Source organism: Phaethon lepturus, unplaced genomic scaffold (assembly GCF_000687285.1).
Source record: "Phaethon lepturus isolate BGI_N335 unplaced genomic scaffold, ASM68728v1 scaffold7392, whole genome shotgun sequence".
Taxonomy (NCBI): domain Eukaryota; kingdom Metazoa; phylum Chordata; class Aves; order Phaethontiformes; family Phaethontidae; genus Phaethon; species Phaethon lepturus.
In genome coordinates this window covers 1-16,557 of record NW_010524000.1, presented here as the reverse complement: position 1 = coordinate 16,557, position 16,557 = coordinate 1, and the positions used below count along the sequence as shown (strand labels likewise).

The following is a 16,557-nucleotide window of genomic DNA, read 5'->3' as shown; positions in this document are numbered from 1 at the left end:
GGTTAGAACTACTGTGTAGTGAGCACTAATACCGCATAGACCCTCTCCTACCTGCACTGCCCAAAATACTACTTCCCTGCCTATTCATTACACTAGACTATATAGCGCTCTATTTCTTTTGCTTCTTCTGTTCATTAGAGTGCTGAAACTATTAGTAATAAAAGAATGTTAATATAATCGGGATTTATTATTCTTACTGCTTCATTAAGGAAATTATTGCTTATTTTAGAGATGGGAACTTATTGTCACCCTTCTGAATTATTGAGGAATTCATTCATTTTTCACTTGGATCATGAAAGTCTATTATGCATGTGTCTCTGAAAGTCAACAGCATTAAACATTAATGCCTAATGGCCTTGTCTTAGAGTGTCCTTGGACCTGCTAAATGTCTCAGCTCCACCAGAATACTCTTGAGATTTTTTTCAGTGGAAATTAAATGAGCAGCAACTATATGAAGTTTTATTTAATGAACAGTCAGTGTTCTCTGAATTCACAAGTTTGGAAAAATATCATCACAAGAAGCCCCCAAAGACTAAAAAAATATCGGTAGAAACTAGATAGATGATGGAATATGTTACTAGCATAGCACTCAATATATCTATTACCTATGATTATGGAAAATGAAGGAGGGAAGAGGAAACCCACTTCAGTAGGGATGCTCAAAGGCTACTGCTCCATGTGATTGTTACCAGCATCTGTGCTGGGTGGCTGCTGATGCTTCTGAAGCAGGCTCTAGTCTTCATTAGCAGTGAAGAGGTGGAGAGCATCCCCTTGCTTCCTTAGGCACATTCCCCATACCCTGGGTAACCAAAAGGCAGGAACCTAACCTCTGTAGGATAACTGTAGGATAACTGAATGCTGTACAGCAATGGGCTGCTGTGGGAGGAGAGTCGCTGAAGCTTACCCTGATCTGCTAACCTTTGACTCCGCCATAAGATTATCACCACATTCTCCCACCACCACTTCAAAGGAGACGATCAGTAAGAGGCAGGTTATGTCCCTCTAACTGATCCGTTTGTAGGCTGGTACAAAACTGACTTGCCCTTTGTTTGAGAGTCAAATATTTGGTGCTCAGTGGCTGTGTGTTAGGCATTCAGGATAAAATGGACTTTGAACTGGAACATGATACCCTCACTTCCTTGTCAGGAAGGCTGACTGGTTTGCTTCCTTTTTCCTGTATGCAAAATGGATTTGTAAACCTGAAGTAAGATGCTCTTCTATCTAATGAGATAGCTAACTTTACTGAAGAAATAAGATGCTTCTTGATATTAGGAGGGTCAGAGGCTGGTGATGGAGAGTGCAAGTAATGAAGGCTTGAGGTTGCTCTTAAATGAAAAGGAAAACAGGTTGTGGCTGATCTTTGATGTTTTGTGTGGTACAGGATGACAGCATGTGCAGTGACAATGAAAAAATATGTGGAGGAGAATGTTTCCCAGAATTCCTATACCACAATAAAATATTTCATGAAGATGCTAAGCAGCGTCAGTGAGACCCTGATTTTCGTGTTCATGGGGGTGTCTACAGTTGGGAAAAACCACGAGTGGAACTGGGCCTTCATTTGCTTCACTCTACTCTTCTGCTTCATTTGGCGGACACTGAGTAAGTCAGCTTTTGCAGGCAACCTGCTCTGCACCTCTGAGAGAAACCCTTTGGAGCGAAGGTATGTTAGAAAAGTCCGTGCAGACTGGCATAACCACTTTAATAAGGAATTTGCTAGGCTTATGTTACTGACAAGTTAATTTCACAAATCTACACATGGGGAAAAAGTGGGGGGAAGCCCCCAAAAATTTGAATGCCAGTCTTCAAGCACACTTTATGATTAGGTGGGAATGGAATAATTTAAGCAAAATTAAAATATTACCATGATTATGCGTATATAGGTATTTATATCTTAGTTAACTATATGCCCTTGGGTAAGTGGACTTCATAATGATTTCATCGCACACTGTAATTAACTTACTAATTAGATAATGTACATCGCCACACTTCTGATGCTATAACACTACAGATCCTGGGCCAGCAGTGCCGGAGGCATTGAAAAAGGAGGGAAGGCGAAAATTAGCACTGATAGATAACTGAGCAGGGAATCCATTTCCTTCCTTATACCATGTCTAGGCCAATCACGCTATGCTACTGCTCCTCACAAGTGAAGTTTTAAACTTCTAGAAAAGAGTGCCTGTTTGAAATTACTCCATTTCTACACACAGTATATACCCATTCCTGCAAGGTCTCCTACTCCCTAAGCTGTGAGACTGGGATTCCTCCAGCATGGGCAGGACAGTTTATTCATGATGTACCATGAGCTGTGGGACACAATTTCTCATCTTCTCCTAATGTCCAGGATGGATTAACAGTAACTTTGAAAAAGGAGAAGGAATAGGAAGGCTGGTGGTGTTCTGGAGGTAGTAGCAGTCCTGGAAGATTTCTCATATGGGCTGCTTTTGTGCCTGTTAGACAAATTACTGCAACTGTGGAAGCAGAGGGGCAACACATTGCCATCTTCTCCCTCATCTACTAGTACCACCCAGCCAAACACTCTAGCTGATGTAAGAAAAGAAAGAGTGACCTACTGGGTTAAACCAACCTTCTAGCGGTGTCTTCAACAGAGCCTGCAGGAGATGTTAATTAGGAAAGGCTTGCAAGCCTGGCCACTTTCCGAGGTCTGTTCACCTCAGCATCTACAGACCCTGTGTCAGGGATGTGAGAGCGTACACTCCTTGCCTATGCTATATACAGGTCTTTGGACCTGTTGCCCATGAATTATGCCGTCCTTTTTTTGAACCTGAATACTCTGCATCAGGTTAAGTTACAACTGCTGCAACAGAAAGCAAATACATTTACTCCTGGAGAGGTGATGAATTATGGAACACAGCCTACTCAGCCACTGTTATTTGTCACTTAAATTTAGTTTAAAATATGAGTGAACGATGCTTTTGTAATGAAAGATGTTTCAGACATAGTATACATGAGAGGGTCAAAAAAAAAATTATACAGGCAACCTTCCTTCTGACATTTTTTAACTTCTGAGTTGGGTCATCTTAATAACATTCTTTTTGAATTTCAGTAGGATTTTTCAGAGTAATTTATATTTTTAAAGAAAATGAGATAGATAGCAAAATATTGCATCAGGTGGCCTTGGAGGAGACATTCTGAGGGATGAAATCTAGGTGCCTACCTTGGCTAAGTAAGTCAGTAGGTTAGTTCCCCCATGCTTCATTTATAATCAAAAGGGGCTTCTCTGGAGTATCCTGTGGGGCAGAAATCTACATTGGCCACCTGCCACCACCTCCTCCAGCCTTCATTCCTTGTCTGTGTTCCCTTTACAAACAGAGCCCAGGCTTGAGATCTGGGCATTGGCCCTGCATCATCGGCTACATTATTGAGGAGGAACAAGATTCATCAGGGCCAGCTATGCCCTAAGGGGGAAGGTAAAAACGGGTTAAGAGGAAAAAGCAGATGACAGCTGCTGGAGATAGCTGATGAATCAACTGGGGAATATGCTTTATCTTCTCTACTACTCACAAAGGAGGAAGAAATGGCTGAAGATGTGAAGACTGAGGGCAGTCTTAATTGCAGTGACCATGAGACTGTGGATGCTAAGATCCTGAGAGGAGGATGTCTGCTGACAAAACAGCAGAATTACAACCTGGACTTCAAAGAGCAGATTTTGGCTAGTTGATTTGGTTGATAATGTGGGAGGTGAATTGGCTGGACCACTGGGCTCAAAATACTGGTCTAGCTGGTGGCTAATGGCATGCCTCAGGGCTCAGTACAGGGACAAATACTGTTTCGATGTCTTCATTAATGACCTGGAAGATGGAATGGAGTGCACACTGAGCAAGTTTGTGGCTGACACCAAATTGCAGGGAGCAGTCAGTATTCTGGATGACTTCCATTCAAAGGGACTTGGACAGGCTGGAGAAATGAGCTGGCAGAAAGCTCATGAAGTTCAAGAAAAGCACATGCAAGGACTTACATGTGGGTTGAAATAACTCCATGTACCAGTACAAGCTTGGAGACTAGTAAGCAGCTCTGTTTACTAGTCTGGGAAAGACACAGCACAAGAGAGACCTTATTAATTTCTACAAGTACCCCACCAGAGAAGAGGGAGAAGATGGAGCCAGACACTTCTCAGAGGTGCACAGCAATAGGACAAGAAGGAACAGACACAAGCTGGAATATAGGAAATTCTGATTAGACGGTAGGAACTCATTTCTTACCATGAGGGTGATCCAATAGTGTAACAGTGGCCCAGCTCTCGCTTCTTAAAGGTATTCAAGACTTGACTAGAGTTTTAAGCAACTTGATCTGATTAGCTCTGCTTTGAGTAGGGGCTTGGACTACATGACCTCTAAAGGCTCTTTCCAGTCTACAGTACTCTGAGTCTAACATTTGGGACCAGCTAAGTGTTGGCATCAAACATCTGAGATTAAGGTGCTATTTCTTAAATCTCTCAGGTGACTTATCCCTCAGTCAAAAAAGAATACTAGAGCAGGAGGAAGATGTTGGCTTGACCCTCAAAGCCCATACATATTTCAAGACCTTTGACTTTTAAGCCTGGAAGCCCTGGAGGAAGACATTTAACCAGAGGAAAAACAGGAAAGAGGAAACCTGTGAAGGTTCAAGTATGTGCATCTGAACAGCTCTATTATATAGGGATGACACAAGTACTCAACAGTAGAGGTGATATGATTCTTGTGGGTTTACAGCAAAAAGAAAGTAAATATTTTCTTGCTAATCCTGGACCAAGCATGGTGGCTCAGTTTTTAAAGGTTTACTTTTGGAGTCTGTATTGGAATATCCTCCCAATCAAGACAGAAAAAGTACTCTTCTGATAATAAAAGCTATTTTGCTGTCACATGTCCATCCTTGTTTCAAACACCGAGGGGAGTGTTAGAGCTTTCCAGAGGAAGGCCAAAATATTTTCCACTAAATCATTTTTCCACTATATCATTTTCTCTGAAGCTTGAATAAAGTAAAGAGAATTGGCCTGAGGGCGATACCTCACATATGCAGTTTGAGTCTGGGTAGCTGATGTCTAGTATAGTTATAAGTAGCCAAAAAAGGTCTTATATGAAGTGGTATCCAGCAACCTACGTAACAGAATACTGCAACTGGCCTTATCTGTAATAATCTACTGAGTTTATCAGTGACAGTTGTGTAAAATAAAACCAGTAATTACCAGCATTTGCCAGCTTTTACTTCAGTTATGTAACAGTTTCAACACAAAACATAGGATACATATTTCTTATGGAAGATGAAGAAGATTAAGAGAAAATCAAGCAAATCATTAAATGTACTCTATAAAGAAAAGCTGCAGGCTGTTTGATTAATTTTAACTTTTATTAAAAGCAAAATGAAATTTGAGAAATAAACAGAAGATTAGAGACATGATAAACCAGAGGATTAAAAATGAAAATGCTATTACTCTTTGCCTTTCAGTGAACCTGTCCACAGGACTTGTTGGTAAAGCACTGTCCAAACACTTTGGGCAGATACTGTGCAGAAAGCAGGAAACGTTGCAAGGGAATGCACAGGAAAAACTCTCATCCAGCGGTTTGTCTTTTCTCCAGAACACTTCAGAGAAGAACTGTGCAACATGAATATAGAAAGTAAATCATTTCCCTTAATCTCACTTCTAAACAACATAAGAGAATTTAAATCCTGAAGCATTTAGGAACCACAGTCTTTTCTAGAGGATTATTTCACACAAAACAGATTCAGCAGTTAGTCAAAGAGAAGCTCCGAGAACCCAGAATTGAAAAGAAAGATCTGTCAACAGCTGCCCGAGACAAGAGGTTGTTTTGCTTTAAATATTTTCTTTTTCTCCTTGATTAATAATAGTTGTGTTTTTTTCCCTTCCTAGGTGTATTTGCTCTCTTCTACATCGGTAACAAGTTCCGAACTTATCCCTTTACCTTCAAAGACCAACTGATTATTTCCTACAGTGGCCTTCGAGGAGCCAGCAGCTTCTCTCTTGCATTCTTGCTTCCAGCAAATCTCTTCCCAAGAAAAAAATTGTTCATTACTGCTACTCTTGTAGTTATATATTTCACTGTCTTCATCCAAGTAAGTGTGTTTCTTCATGGATTGCTTTCATGTAATCGAGGTGACTGAAAGCTTCATAGTGAAGAGTGCATTGAATTCACTCTTGAACTAGGACAAGCTACCATATTTTATGGTCTTTATCACACTGCACTGTGTAATTACCCTTTCAGGGCTTTTTAGGTATTACTAAATATCTTTTTCAGAAAGTTGGTATTGAAAACCTGTGTCTTGCGGTAGCTGGAAGAACTGGATCTTCTAGAGGTCTTGCATCCCATGTTTTGTATTTCCCATACTCTAGGGTGCCAATGGGGCACTATGCACTTGTGCATAGTTAAGCACTTCAATTCCACCAGAATGTTTCAGGAAAAATCGTTTTGTTTCTATTTCCCCTTTTTAAAAGCTACATTGTAGTAGTGCAGTAAAGAGTTTGGAACAGCTGAAAATGGTTTCTAAGTGAAAAAAAAAAAAAAAGCTAAAATATTTCATTCTGAAAATGTTGAAGTAAGAGGCTTCAGGATTGTAAGAACCTCATAAAGGTAATGCTTTTTTTCAAGTGAGTGCTGTTTTGAAGAAGGCTAGCAATGAGTCAGTTACTTTACATAGTTAAAACATGTCGACAAATACAAGCTCACTTTAAAAAAAAAGGTGTGTAATTTTTTTAAAGTTTTTGAGTTTTAATCCTCTTCTGTAGCTCTCCATAACAGTAATAGGTCATTCTTGTGTCTAAGACACAGCTTTCCTAATTGATTAAAATTAAATCTTTTTGCTTTCTTTCTGTTTTTTTTTCTAAAACATAATTAACATTTCAACTCATTGTTCCAAACGCAGGGAATCACAATTGGACCATTAGTCAGATATCTAGATGTTAAGAAGACCAACAAAAAGGAGTCTATCAACGAAGAAATTCATGTGCGAGTAAGTTTTTTATATCAGTAGCTGGTATCCTAAAAAGGAGAAGGCGAAGGCGTATTCCAGAGGAGCTGGACAGAGAGAAGCATTTAGTAGCACTGGCATCCAGTGGCTTTGGACACTGAATCCTTTTAACAACATTTGGAGGAAATCCTAGGCATAATTTTCTAATTTATATTCATAGTGACTGTCATATTATAATATCGTACCACAAGTGTCACAGTGTAGCAGGGCCCTTACTTCTTGATCCTTGTGACTGTGGGAGGATGGAAACATAACGCTAGCGTTTTACAAAATACACTCGTCATCTTTCCCAGCTAGTTTTGTCAGATGCCTTTGTTGCCGTCTTTTGACTGTTTCTAGACACGCTGACCTTAAAAGTCTTTAATCAAGCTTTATTGAACTGAAATGAGTTGAAACATTGGTCTGCAAATTTCGTTTCAAGTTATTCTGAATAATGATCTTTTCCCCTCTCAAACATTTGTTTTAGCTCTCAAATTACCACTACATAAAATAACAGAAAGCTGCTCAAACTGACTTAACAACACTATACAAAATATATGTACATTCTTTCATTTTCACAATAGGGAATATATTTGAAATTAACAGAAACATTGTGCTTTAAAATTAAACATAAGCAGAGACTCTGCAAAATTAGAGCATCTCAACTGATTTGAATTTGAAGTGCATTTAATTCTTACTGTTTCAACCTTTACACTTAACCTGGAAAGGAATTTATGTTTTAAAAGCACCACTTATAACAATATGTATGTAAGAATTGGCCATTTTTCTGTCTGTTTCTATAATGCTAGAAACACACAAAAGTGAAAATCCTGGTAGTTAGCAGTGATAAACTTACCAATCTCATGACAGTTTGCAAAATCCTCATAGGACTTGTCGGTCAAAGCAACGGTTAAGGTTTAGGGTACCTGGCCCTGTGTCCCTCTCAGGACGGTCACACATACAAAAGGGAAACTTGATTGACAGAACCAAGAATGTAGTTTTTGGTCTTAGTAGACAAAGAGGACCAGGCAATTTGGATGCTCAGTATCACCTTCCATTGGACATAGTCCTTTACTTGGACCTATATGTTGCTGAGTGATGGTGAGATGATAGCAGACTGACAGACCTGTCGCCTCCATCAAAATATTGCCACTGCAGCCAAGCATAGGAGCTGCCACAGTGGGATCTTTGCCTTGATTTTCAGAGAAATGCAGATACTTTCAGAATTAACTCACATTTCCCAATTAAAAAAATCTCAAAATCCTGTCAACAATTGTGTATTTACAGTGACATTATTTTTTCATAATGACCACTTAAAATTTTTTCATGTTTGTTTCTCTAGTTGATGGATCACTTAAAAGCTGGTATTGAAGACATATGTGGACATTGGAGTCATTATCAGCTGAGAGATAAGTAAGCATCTCTTATTGCAACTTACTATAATAAAATAACCTATCTATCATGTAAAATACAACAGGTAAATAGAATAGGAAATCAATCTTGTGCCCCATAAAGCTAAAATAGCATGAAAATATTTGGGACATGTGCAATATCTCTTTTTAAAAAGTGAACTCCTGAGTAACTGTTATCTCTTGGGAGTGCAGTGCTCATATATTGCCTGCTAAATTGCTTCTGCACAAACAAGCAGAAAATAAGCCTTCTGAAAGAAAAGCATAGCATGGGAACTCATGTTGCAGATATCAGCCTGTGCATATAGCTTTGGCCTATATCTTAGATCCGTGGCAGTGCTCCTTTAGGTCTGGATTTAGAACAGAAGCTACGTAAGGTGTCAGTGCTTCACTGACTTTTGCTGACAGCCTTCACAGCAAATACGATCCCTTGCTGGTGAATACAAATTCAATAATAATTAGTCACCTACCCTTACAGATCTTTGCAATCAGTAATATTTAAAATAAGAGTACTGAAGGGAATGGTTGAATTTAAATATCCAGTAGCATAAGCAGATACTTTCAAGCTAGTCTTAACTCATAGACACAGGACCTGCATTTGTGTTTTCTATAAGCAGGATGAGGTGGTTCTGTGAAGCTTTGTAGCTCTTCCAGGCATTGCCCAGAAGAGACGGACCTGCCATTCTGAGATGCTGTTCCCTTCACCTTTTCCCTAAGGGAGCCCTGTGACCATGTTGGCCACCACTGCAGCATGAGAAGGGAAATGTGGGGAGAGACTAATCTTCCTTTCCCACGAATACCTTATCATGATGCTGTGGGCTAAAAGTTATCCCTAGTTATCCTAGCGATGCCTAGACTGCTGTACTGGAGTCCTCTGTCTCACCTTTCAACACTGGACCCCAGTAACTCAGCCAAGGGGGTCTGTCGGGACATGTGGCAACTCCTTTCATGACTGTGTTTCTCCTTATGGAAATCAGGAATTAAGAGTGGGAAGGAAGCAGCTGGTTTTCATCCAGTTCTTGTCCCAACAAGGAGTAATGATGTGAGGTGGTAGAGCACATACCTGGACCCAGAAGCTAAAATGTCCTCTTGGCTCTCACAGTACAGAGGTAGCTTCAGGACATCTGCTGGGACCACACCACTGTCTGTGCAGTCAACAAGCTAAACAAATCCCTGTTGGAGCATCAATTGAATTGAAACAGCCGCATTTACACATATCTGTGAGAAAATATCCCCTTATGTCACATCTACCCAACAGCTATGAAAAGAGAATTTCATCCAAACTAGCCATAACATAATGTTTCATTTAGGGGAAAATTAGATAAACACACTGTATATGAAGATATTTAACGTAAGAAGATTGTATTAAAAGGTATTCCCTAGACTTTCCTACGCAACTTTAAAGACATTTAGTATACGTATATCAGAATTAATTACCTAAGTGGTGACACTCCAGGGAGCTTTCTGTTACATAGGAAAACATAAAGAGCTCTAATCCCAGTGGAAACATTTGTGTACCTATCTCTGCTATTAATGTATAAAAACTAGCTGTTGTTAAGAAGAAATGTACAAACTCTGGAGCTTTTGCTAGCATTGTGGAACTTATTACCTTGCTGTGGTAAACTGTTCATTTGAAAGAAACATATAAGAAGATCTGTTGTTGTTCTGCTAAACACCTGCCTGAATGCACATACCTGTTCCAAAGCACACACACATTCACATTCAAATTACGCCAACAGTAGTGATATTTTACAATCTGCAGCATGCGAGCACATAGTATTTTGTGGTCCATTCAATTTCTCTGTTATTCAGAATACAAAGAAATGTATTTCCTCTGCTCTGATTGTCAGAATTCAAAATTATCAGCATCATAATGGGCCCAAACTACTGTAACTGCTGGGCCATTCAGAGCCTCATTGGTGGCTGGCTGAATAGGCCAGGATTACTGTAAGAGCAGCTGCTGCTGTTATGCCCTACTAGAGTACAACATGTGTACAAAAGCGTGGAGACTGGCCATATCCTTTTCCGACAAATGTGGTGGCGTTATATGCAAACACACACCCAGCCCTCTTTTATGCTCTGATTGCAGCTTGTTTCTTTCTTTTGTCTGATGGGCTTTGTAATCCCCCTGGACCAGTAGACCATGCCAAATGTCCCCTAAAGGTCTCCACTCACTTGGCCTTCAGGAGTCCACAGGTGCCTCCAATTTGGATTCAGTTCCCACCACTGAATTATGTATGTGTGCATTTGAATGAAGATCAGCCTGTACCAAAGAAATAAAAACACATTTCCTTTTTTTTTACACTTCGATTTTAATATCTCTTCTGCAGATTTAAGAAGTTTGACAATAAGTATTTGAAGAAAATCTTAATTCGGGAGCACCAGCCCAAATCCAGCATTGTGTCATTGTACAAAAAGATGGAAATAAAACTGGCCATCGAGATGGCTGAGAGTGGCATGAAAATTTCAGAAGCATCCACAGCTTCTTTACAGTGAGTAGTAATCTCCTGAGCTTTTGCAGAGCAGGGACAGGAAGGAAAGGGACAAAAATGAGGAAATACCCAGTGGGTTTTATGACTTCAATAGAAATGTAAGAAAAAAAAGAAAGTTAAGAAAAGAGAAGTTGTTGTTTTGTGCTGGCATTTTGATGCTCATCATATTTGAACTTTGGCTCTTTATTCACAGACTGAAAATGACAACCAGGGACATTTTCTTTCTTTCTCTTCAATGATGAGCAGTTCTGAAGAGGAGTCATGAGTCAGAGGCGGAAGCCACTCCGGCTGCTTTAAATCACAGCAGTGGTTTAAGGTGGCCGCACCTGCCACTTAGCTGGCCAGTGGGTTTTGGTCATCACTGCTAGGTGCTGAGAGACCTGCAGAACAGCTTAGAGCACAGGTCCCGACACCATTATCTTAATCACAAATTTTTGCTGTGAGCAGATTTCCTTGTAGCATTTGCAATTTTTGTTACTTCAGTTTGCAATCCCTCAAACTGTCTTGCCATATTTTGATATATTCGTATTTCCGTACGAAATTTGTACACTAAAACATTGAAAGCAGTCCTGCCGAGAAGGACTTGCTGGGTATTAGTGGGTGAAAAGCTGGACATGAGCCAGCAATGTGCACTTGCAGCCCAGAAGGCCAACCGTATCCTGGGCTGCATCCAAAGCAGCGTGGCCAGCAGGTCGAGGGAGGGGATTCTGCCCCTCTACTCCACTCTGGTGAGACCCCACCTGGAGTCCTGTGTCCAGCTCTGGAGCCCTCAGCATAGCAAAGACATGGACCTGTTGGAGCAGGTCCAGAGGAGGCCACCAAAATGATCAGAGGGATGGAACACCTATCCCGTGAGGACAGGCTAGGAGAGTTGGGGTTGTTCAGCCTGGAGAAGAGGCGGCTCCAGGGACACCTTCTTGCAGCCTGCCAGGACTTAAAAGGGGGCTTGTAAGAAAGAGGGAGACAAACTTTTTAGCAGGTCCTGTTGCAATAGGAGAAGGAGTAATGGTTTTAAACTGAAAGAGGGTAGATTTAGATGAGAATATAAGGAAGACATTTTTTATGTTGAGGGTGGTGAAACACTGGAACAGGTTGTCCAGAGAGATGGTAGATGCCCCATCCCTGGCAACATTCAACGTCAGGTTGGACGGGGCTCTGAGCAACCTGATCCAGTCAAAGACATCCCTGCTAGTTGCACGGGGGTTGGTCTAGATGACCTTTAAAGGTCCCTTCCAGCCCAAACCACTCTGTGATTCTGTGATTCTATGAAACAGTAATGCAACTTGGCATCAGATAGACCAGGGCAGAAAAATGGTGGGATCTCCAGAGCCATCATGGAGGGAACTACCCTCTAGGAGACAAGGCTGTGCAAATCTTCACTCCTGCATACTTTAACTGCTGTGCATGTATTTATCCTCACCTTGCAACCCACAGAGTGTGGGTATTGCTAATGGTACTTGCCCTCACAAACTCTTTCCTAGGCTCCCACTGGCCACTGTTGCTGCTACTGCCTGCTGTCTGCTGCTCCATCCTTCAACTCCTCTCTGTTTTGCAGCAGCCTCTGGCAGGCCCCAGCATATTTTCTGTTTTGAATGATCATCTCAACCCATACCAGAAAGTCCAAATACCAACTGGACGTTAAATTAAAATGTCTCTTGAAACTTTGGCTTAATCATGTCAAGATTCTTCTGCTTTCTTGAAACTGATGTCAGCATGCAGCATAAGACCTATCCCTTTTCCTTCTAAATCATTCTTTGCTGAACGGATGACATTAAAACACATTGCGTGTCTCTCGGGCTCCTTTCTGTCTGCTGTATTCCCTAACTGTTCTGAGCCAAGAGAAAATGTGCAAGGTTGGTAGACCATCTATGGCAATCAAATGACATTCCTCTTCTTTTCTTGAGGGAAAGAGAAAATAAGACAAATTGCTTCAGCATAGTTCAGAAATCCTCTCCTGAGCTGAGAATTTAGATTGAAAAATATCATATAATAAACAGCTGATATGATGGACTAATTTTTGCCAGCTCTACTCTGGCTGTAATTGAATTTTACTGTGCATCAATCTCTGATGCACAGATTCTTCTATTGAGACAGCCTTTTTAAAAGTGAAGTGTCAGCTTCAAAAAACAGAGTGCAGCCTGTGGCTCAGAAACATTCTGATTCTTGGAGGCTGTGAGCGTGTTCTAGGAAAATACATGTTTTCCCTGCTCTGTTCATTGATGGGTGTCCGCAGTTGAGCACTGGAGGAGGCAGGAGAGTGAGCTGGTTGTTGGATCTTTGGTCTGAGCCACTGCAAGCAGTTCTTACATCTCTGTTCTCCTGAGCAATTAAGTGAACCTGCTTAAGACTAAAAGGTTTCTAAATTAATTTGTAAATTGTTGATTGTTATCATTGAGATAGCTTGTACCTGAAGTCCTTGTCTTCAGTGAGGATACAAAAATCTGGCCATGAGCAAATGCAGATTTGAAATAAAATTCCAATGTATGGCATGTAAAGCAATATTTGCAGTGCCAGAGTAGTGAGAAAACTCTCTCACTAGCAGTTCCGATCAGATCTGCAGCCTTTAGGCAGGGGAAAAACTCTGTAACAATCAAAGCAGATCTCCATTGCTGTGAATTAGCATTATTCTTAGAAACTGCATTCATGCTGGTGTGATTCCTGTAGGTGGAGTGGGTGTCCAATATGCAAGTAAATATTTCCAGTGCGGACTGGAGAAATTTGGCCATGGACTGTGCAACAAACAATCCACATTGGAATGAAAATTGAGCATTTTGTTATGATGTTTTAGAGAATATAAGTCTTAGAGACAAGGAGAGAAATGGCAAAAGCAGAGTCAAGCACTTATTACCAAAACTGTGTTTGTATGGCTGTTTTTTGGAGGAAATATGCCCGTTAGAGAGAGATGGTTTGATGCTGAGCTTACTTCATGTTGGTTTCATGTTACTGCAACACTGACTTTGACAAGAGTAAATCTTAGAAAGTATTGATACAGTACAGATCAGAATCAAGTGCCATGTTGTCATCTGTGGTGACGCAGTTGTGCAAAGGTTGTGGGACTAATGAAGATTGGTGGAGAGTTCACAAAGTTCAAAATTTTAGATATAATATATAAAAAACAATCTTACAAGGTTTGTGGAAGGCATTTTATTTCCTCCATGTATCAATTGGAGTTGGAGAAACTCCTTGTTTAAAGAAGAAAGAGATAATGTTGTGATACTCATTACAAAGAGGCAGTCAGTTTTCATGGCATATTATCATTTCAGTATTTTCTTCATAAATGTATCTCCTGTGCTGTGCTTTGTTGTAACATGCTGGAAGTTTCAATAAGAACAAAGAAATAGTTTTAATAAGGTTTGCTTTATGGGTTTGGTAACATACCAAACTTGTTTGGGTTTTTTTGAAAGTTCTTTTTTAATGTATTGTATATTGCAAAATGTAAAAGCAATCTGTTCCTTATTACCATACCTGTGCATTGTTATCGGCTGGGTAGGTTAATATGTAATCCCATGAAAAGTATACACATTTTTTTATTTGTGCTCCAGAACAATACAGACTATCTTCATGCTGTTTGTTCTCTCGTTATACCAGCTCAGCTGAAACTCAAGGAAATGTATTTATTCTATATAAGTCACTTTAAGAGCAAAATGATAAGCCTTTAAATGACTTGGGACTAGCCACTTCTGTGCTGGCATGTGGAGGGGGTCAGTTATGCAACTGAAAAAGTAAAGAGGTTATTTGATGTCTTCTTGGTGGAGTTCTGCTTTCTCCTATGTAGCTGCTTTCCCCTATTTATTCCCAACTGGAAGGTATAAAGACCCCATGGAGACATTCAGTGAAAGTGCGGGCCAGAGAGACCGCCAGGGCCAGACTTCCTATGATGTCAAAGCTACTTGCATCAAGTATGTCAGTTTGATTTGCATTAATCAAATGAGCCAAGCCTGTATTTTATTGACCATCACTTGCTGACAGGCTAGATTGCCGTTAGTCCCCAGGGGCTGTGCTTGTGTTTGCTTTCCCAGGTGTACCTAGGGTCTCCCTGTCTCCCAGTCCAAAGGGACTGCAGCTAGGGGCTGCTGGCAGCAAAGAGACTGGTTTCCTTGCTGTGGAAAGTAGCATACATGGGCTTTCCCACAGCCTGGGACATGTCAGACCCAGCACAGAATAAAGGTGCATTACATCTAAGCCTGGAAACGTGGTGGCATCCCTGGATCCTTTCAGTGTTATCCCTGAGAGCTGAAAGCAAGTGAAAATGCAGCAACCAAGCAAGCAACCAACCAGTGAGCCCACACAGTTGGCTTGGAATTAAGTGGTGGTGATGGTCTTTTTTCCCTGATGGAAAATACCTAGCTTTGTTGTTGTTTCTGTTGTTGAGAATTGATGAATGTCAGTTAAACATTCGTTGGGAAGGATTTATCAGGGCCAGGATAAGATTTCTGGTCAAATCCAGTAAGGAAGTCTTTTTCTGTCACTCTGGCTTGCCAATAGCTGAATGGTAGACTCATGAGTCTCTCACACCTCACTGAGATTCTTGACCTGTTGGTTACCCCAGCCCTACCTCTAACACCACACCTTAACCTACTGTCCATGTCTCTCTTTTTACTTCATGAAAAATTTGGCAGATCTCAGTCTTGGTCTGATGCAGAATGAAAACACATTCCAAAACCTTGAAATGTATCAGGAATTAATTCTTCTATTCCAAGGAATTTGGACAGGGCCAGACCACCAGTAGTCACTGTCTACTTGATGGTAAAAGGCAATAATAGGTAGAATCCAGGCGGCTCGTGATGGTCCTGAAAGGAAAAAAACAGAAACAATATGATGAAATCAGACTGATTCATCCTGGATTATCACTCTCTATTTCCCTTTCTTTTCTTGGGAATTCAGCCAAATGCTAACTCTCACACAGATTGACCAATTTAGCAAAACCAGTTAACATTTCACAGCAGCCCTCATCCATTGCCATGCTAGTGAAAAAGCCAGGCAGCTACAAGTGACTGTGGGATTCCCATCACAGTTTGTTAAAAACATGATGACGACTATCTTTTAGGTAGTTCTTTCATTTTAAATAGAGAAACAGGCTCAGTAGTAAGGAAACCCTTTATGTTCTCCTCACCACTGGCCAAGTCTCTCGAACTCCTTTGTTGGCATGTGCTTTAGTTATTAAGGATTTGCTGTACTTTCTCAAAAGAGTTAAAACCATTAGGACCGCAAGGCCCAGACTAGCTAGACCATGCTGAAGAACGTATTAAGGTAGAGGAGGAAACTTGCAATACCTTGCTGAACATATAGCTGGTTGTTGCCCAATTTAATCCTTAAATACAAACTTCCTTATGAAGCTTTGAGAAAGAAAAGGAGACTTTCTGCTGCCGGATGCATGACGCCTTAGGGCCTATTCTGACTACACAGTATATTGATAAAAGCCAAAAAAGAGCAAAACTGACTTTTTTTATTCATCTTTGGAAGATTTTGTGGTGTTACTGGTCACTGAAAGGCTCTTCACAGCCTTTTGTTTTAGCACTAAAAATAGATCAGGCATCATTTCATGCGAATAGTATTTCATGAACTCATTAATATAATATTTAAACTTCTCTTTTATTTACAGGAGCGGTAGAAAGAGGCGTGTGCACAGGCTGTCCCCCGCAGAGGTGGAGTCCATGAGAGATGTCCTGGCACATAATCTGTACCAAGTGCGACAA

The 16,557-nt window shown here is 40.6% G+C and overlaps 1 protein-coding gene across 1 annotated transcript in view; it reads left to right on the top strand.

Moving 5' to 3' along the window:
- SLC9A4 (solute carrier family 9, subfamily A (NHE4, cation proton antiporter 4), member 4) overlaps positions 1-16,554 on the top strand; it is a gene marked incomplete at its 3' end in the record, with an annotated part of 27,723 nt that extends 11,169 nt beyond the window's left edge. Inside the window, exons 4-9 of the mRNA XM_010282298.1 lie at positions 1,382-1,599; positions 5,867-6,069; positions 6,877-6,963; positions 8,303-8,373; positions 10,700-10,861; positions 16,464-16,554. Coding sequence (XP_010280600.1) covers positions 1,382-1,599; positions 5,867-6,069; positions 6,877-6,963; positions 8,303-8,373; positions 10,700-10,861; positions 16,464-16,554 — 832 coding nt within the window. The remainder of the gene's footprint in view (positions 1-1,381; positions 1,600-5,866; positions 6,070-6,876; positions 6,964-8,302; positions 8,374-10,699; positions 10,862-16,463) is intronic.
- Between the last annotated feature and the right edge of the window lie 3 nt (positions 16,555-16,557).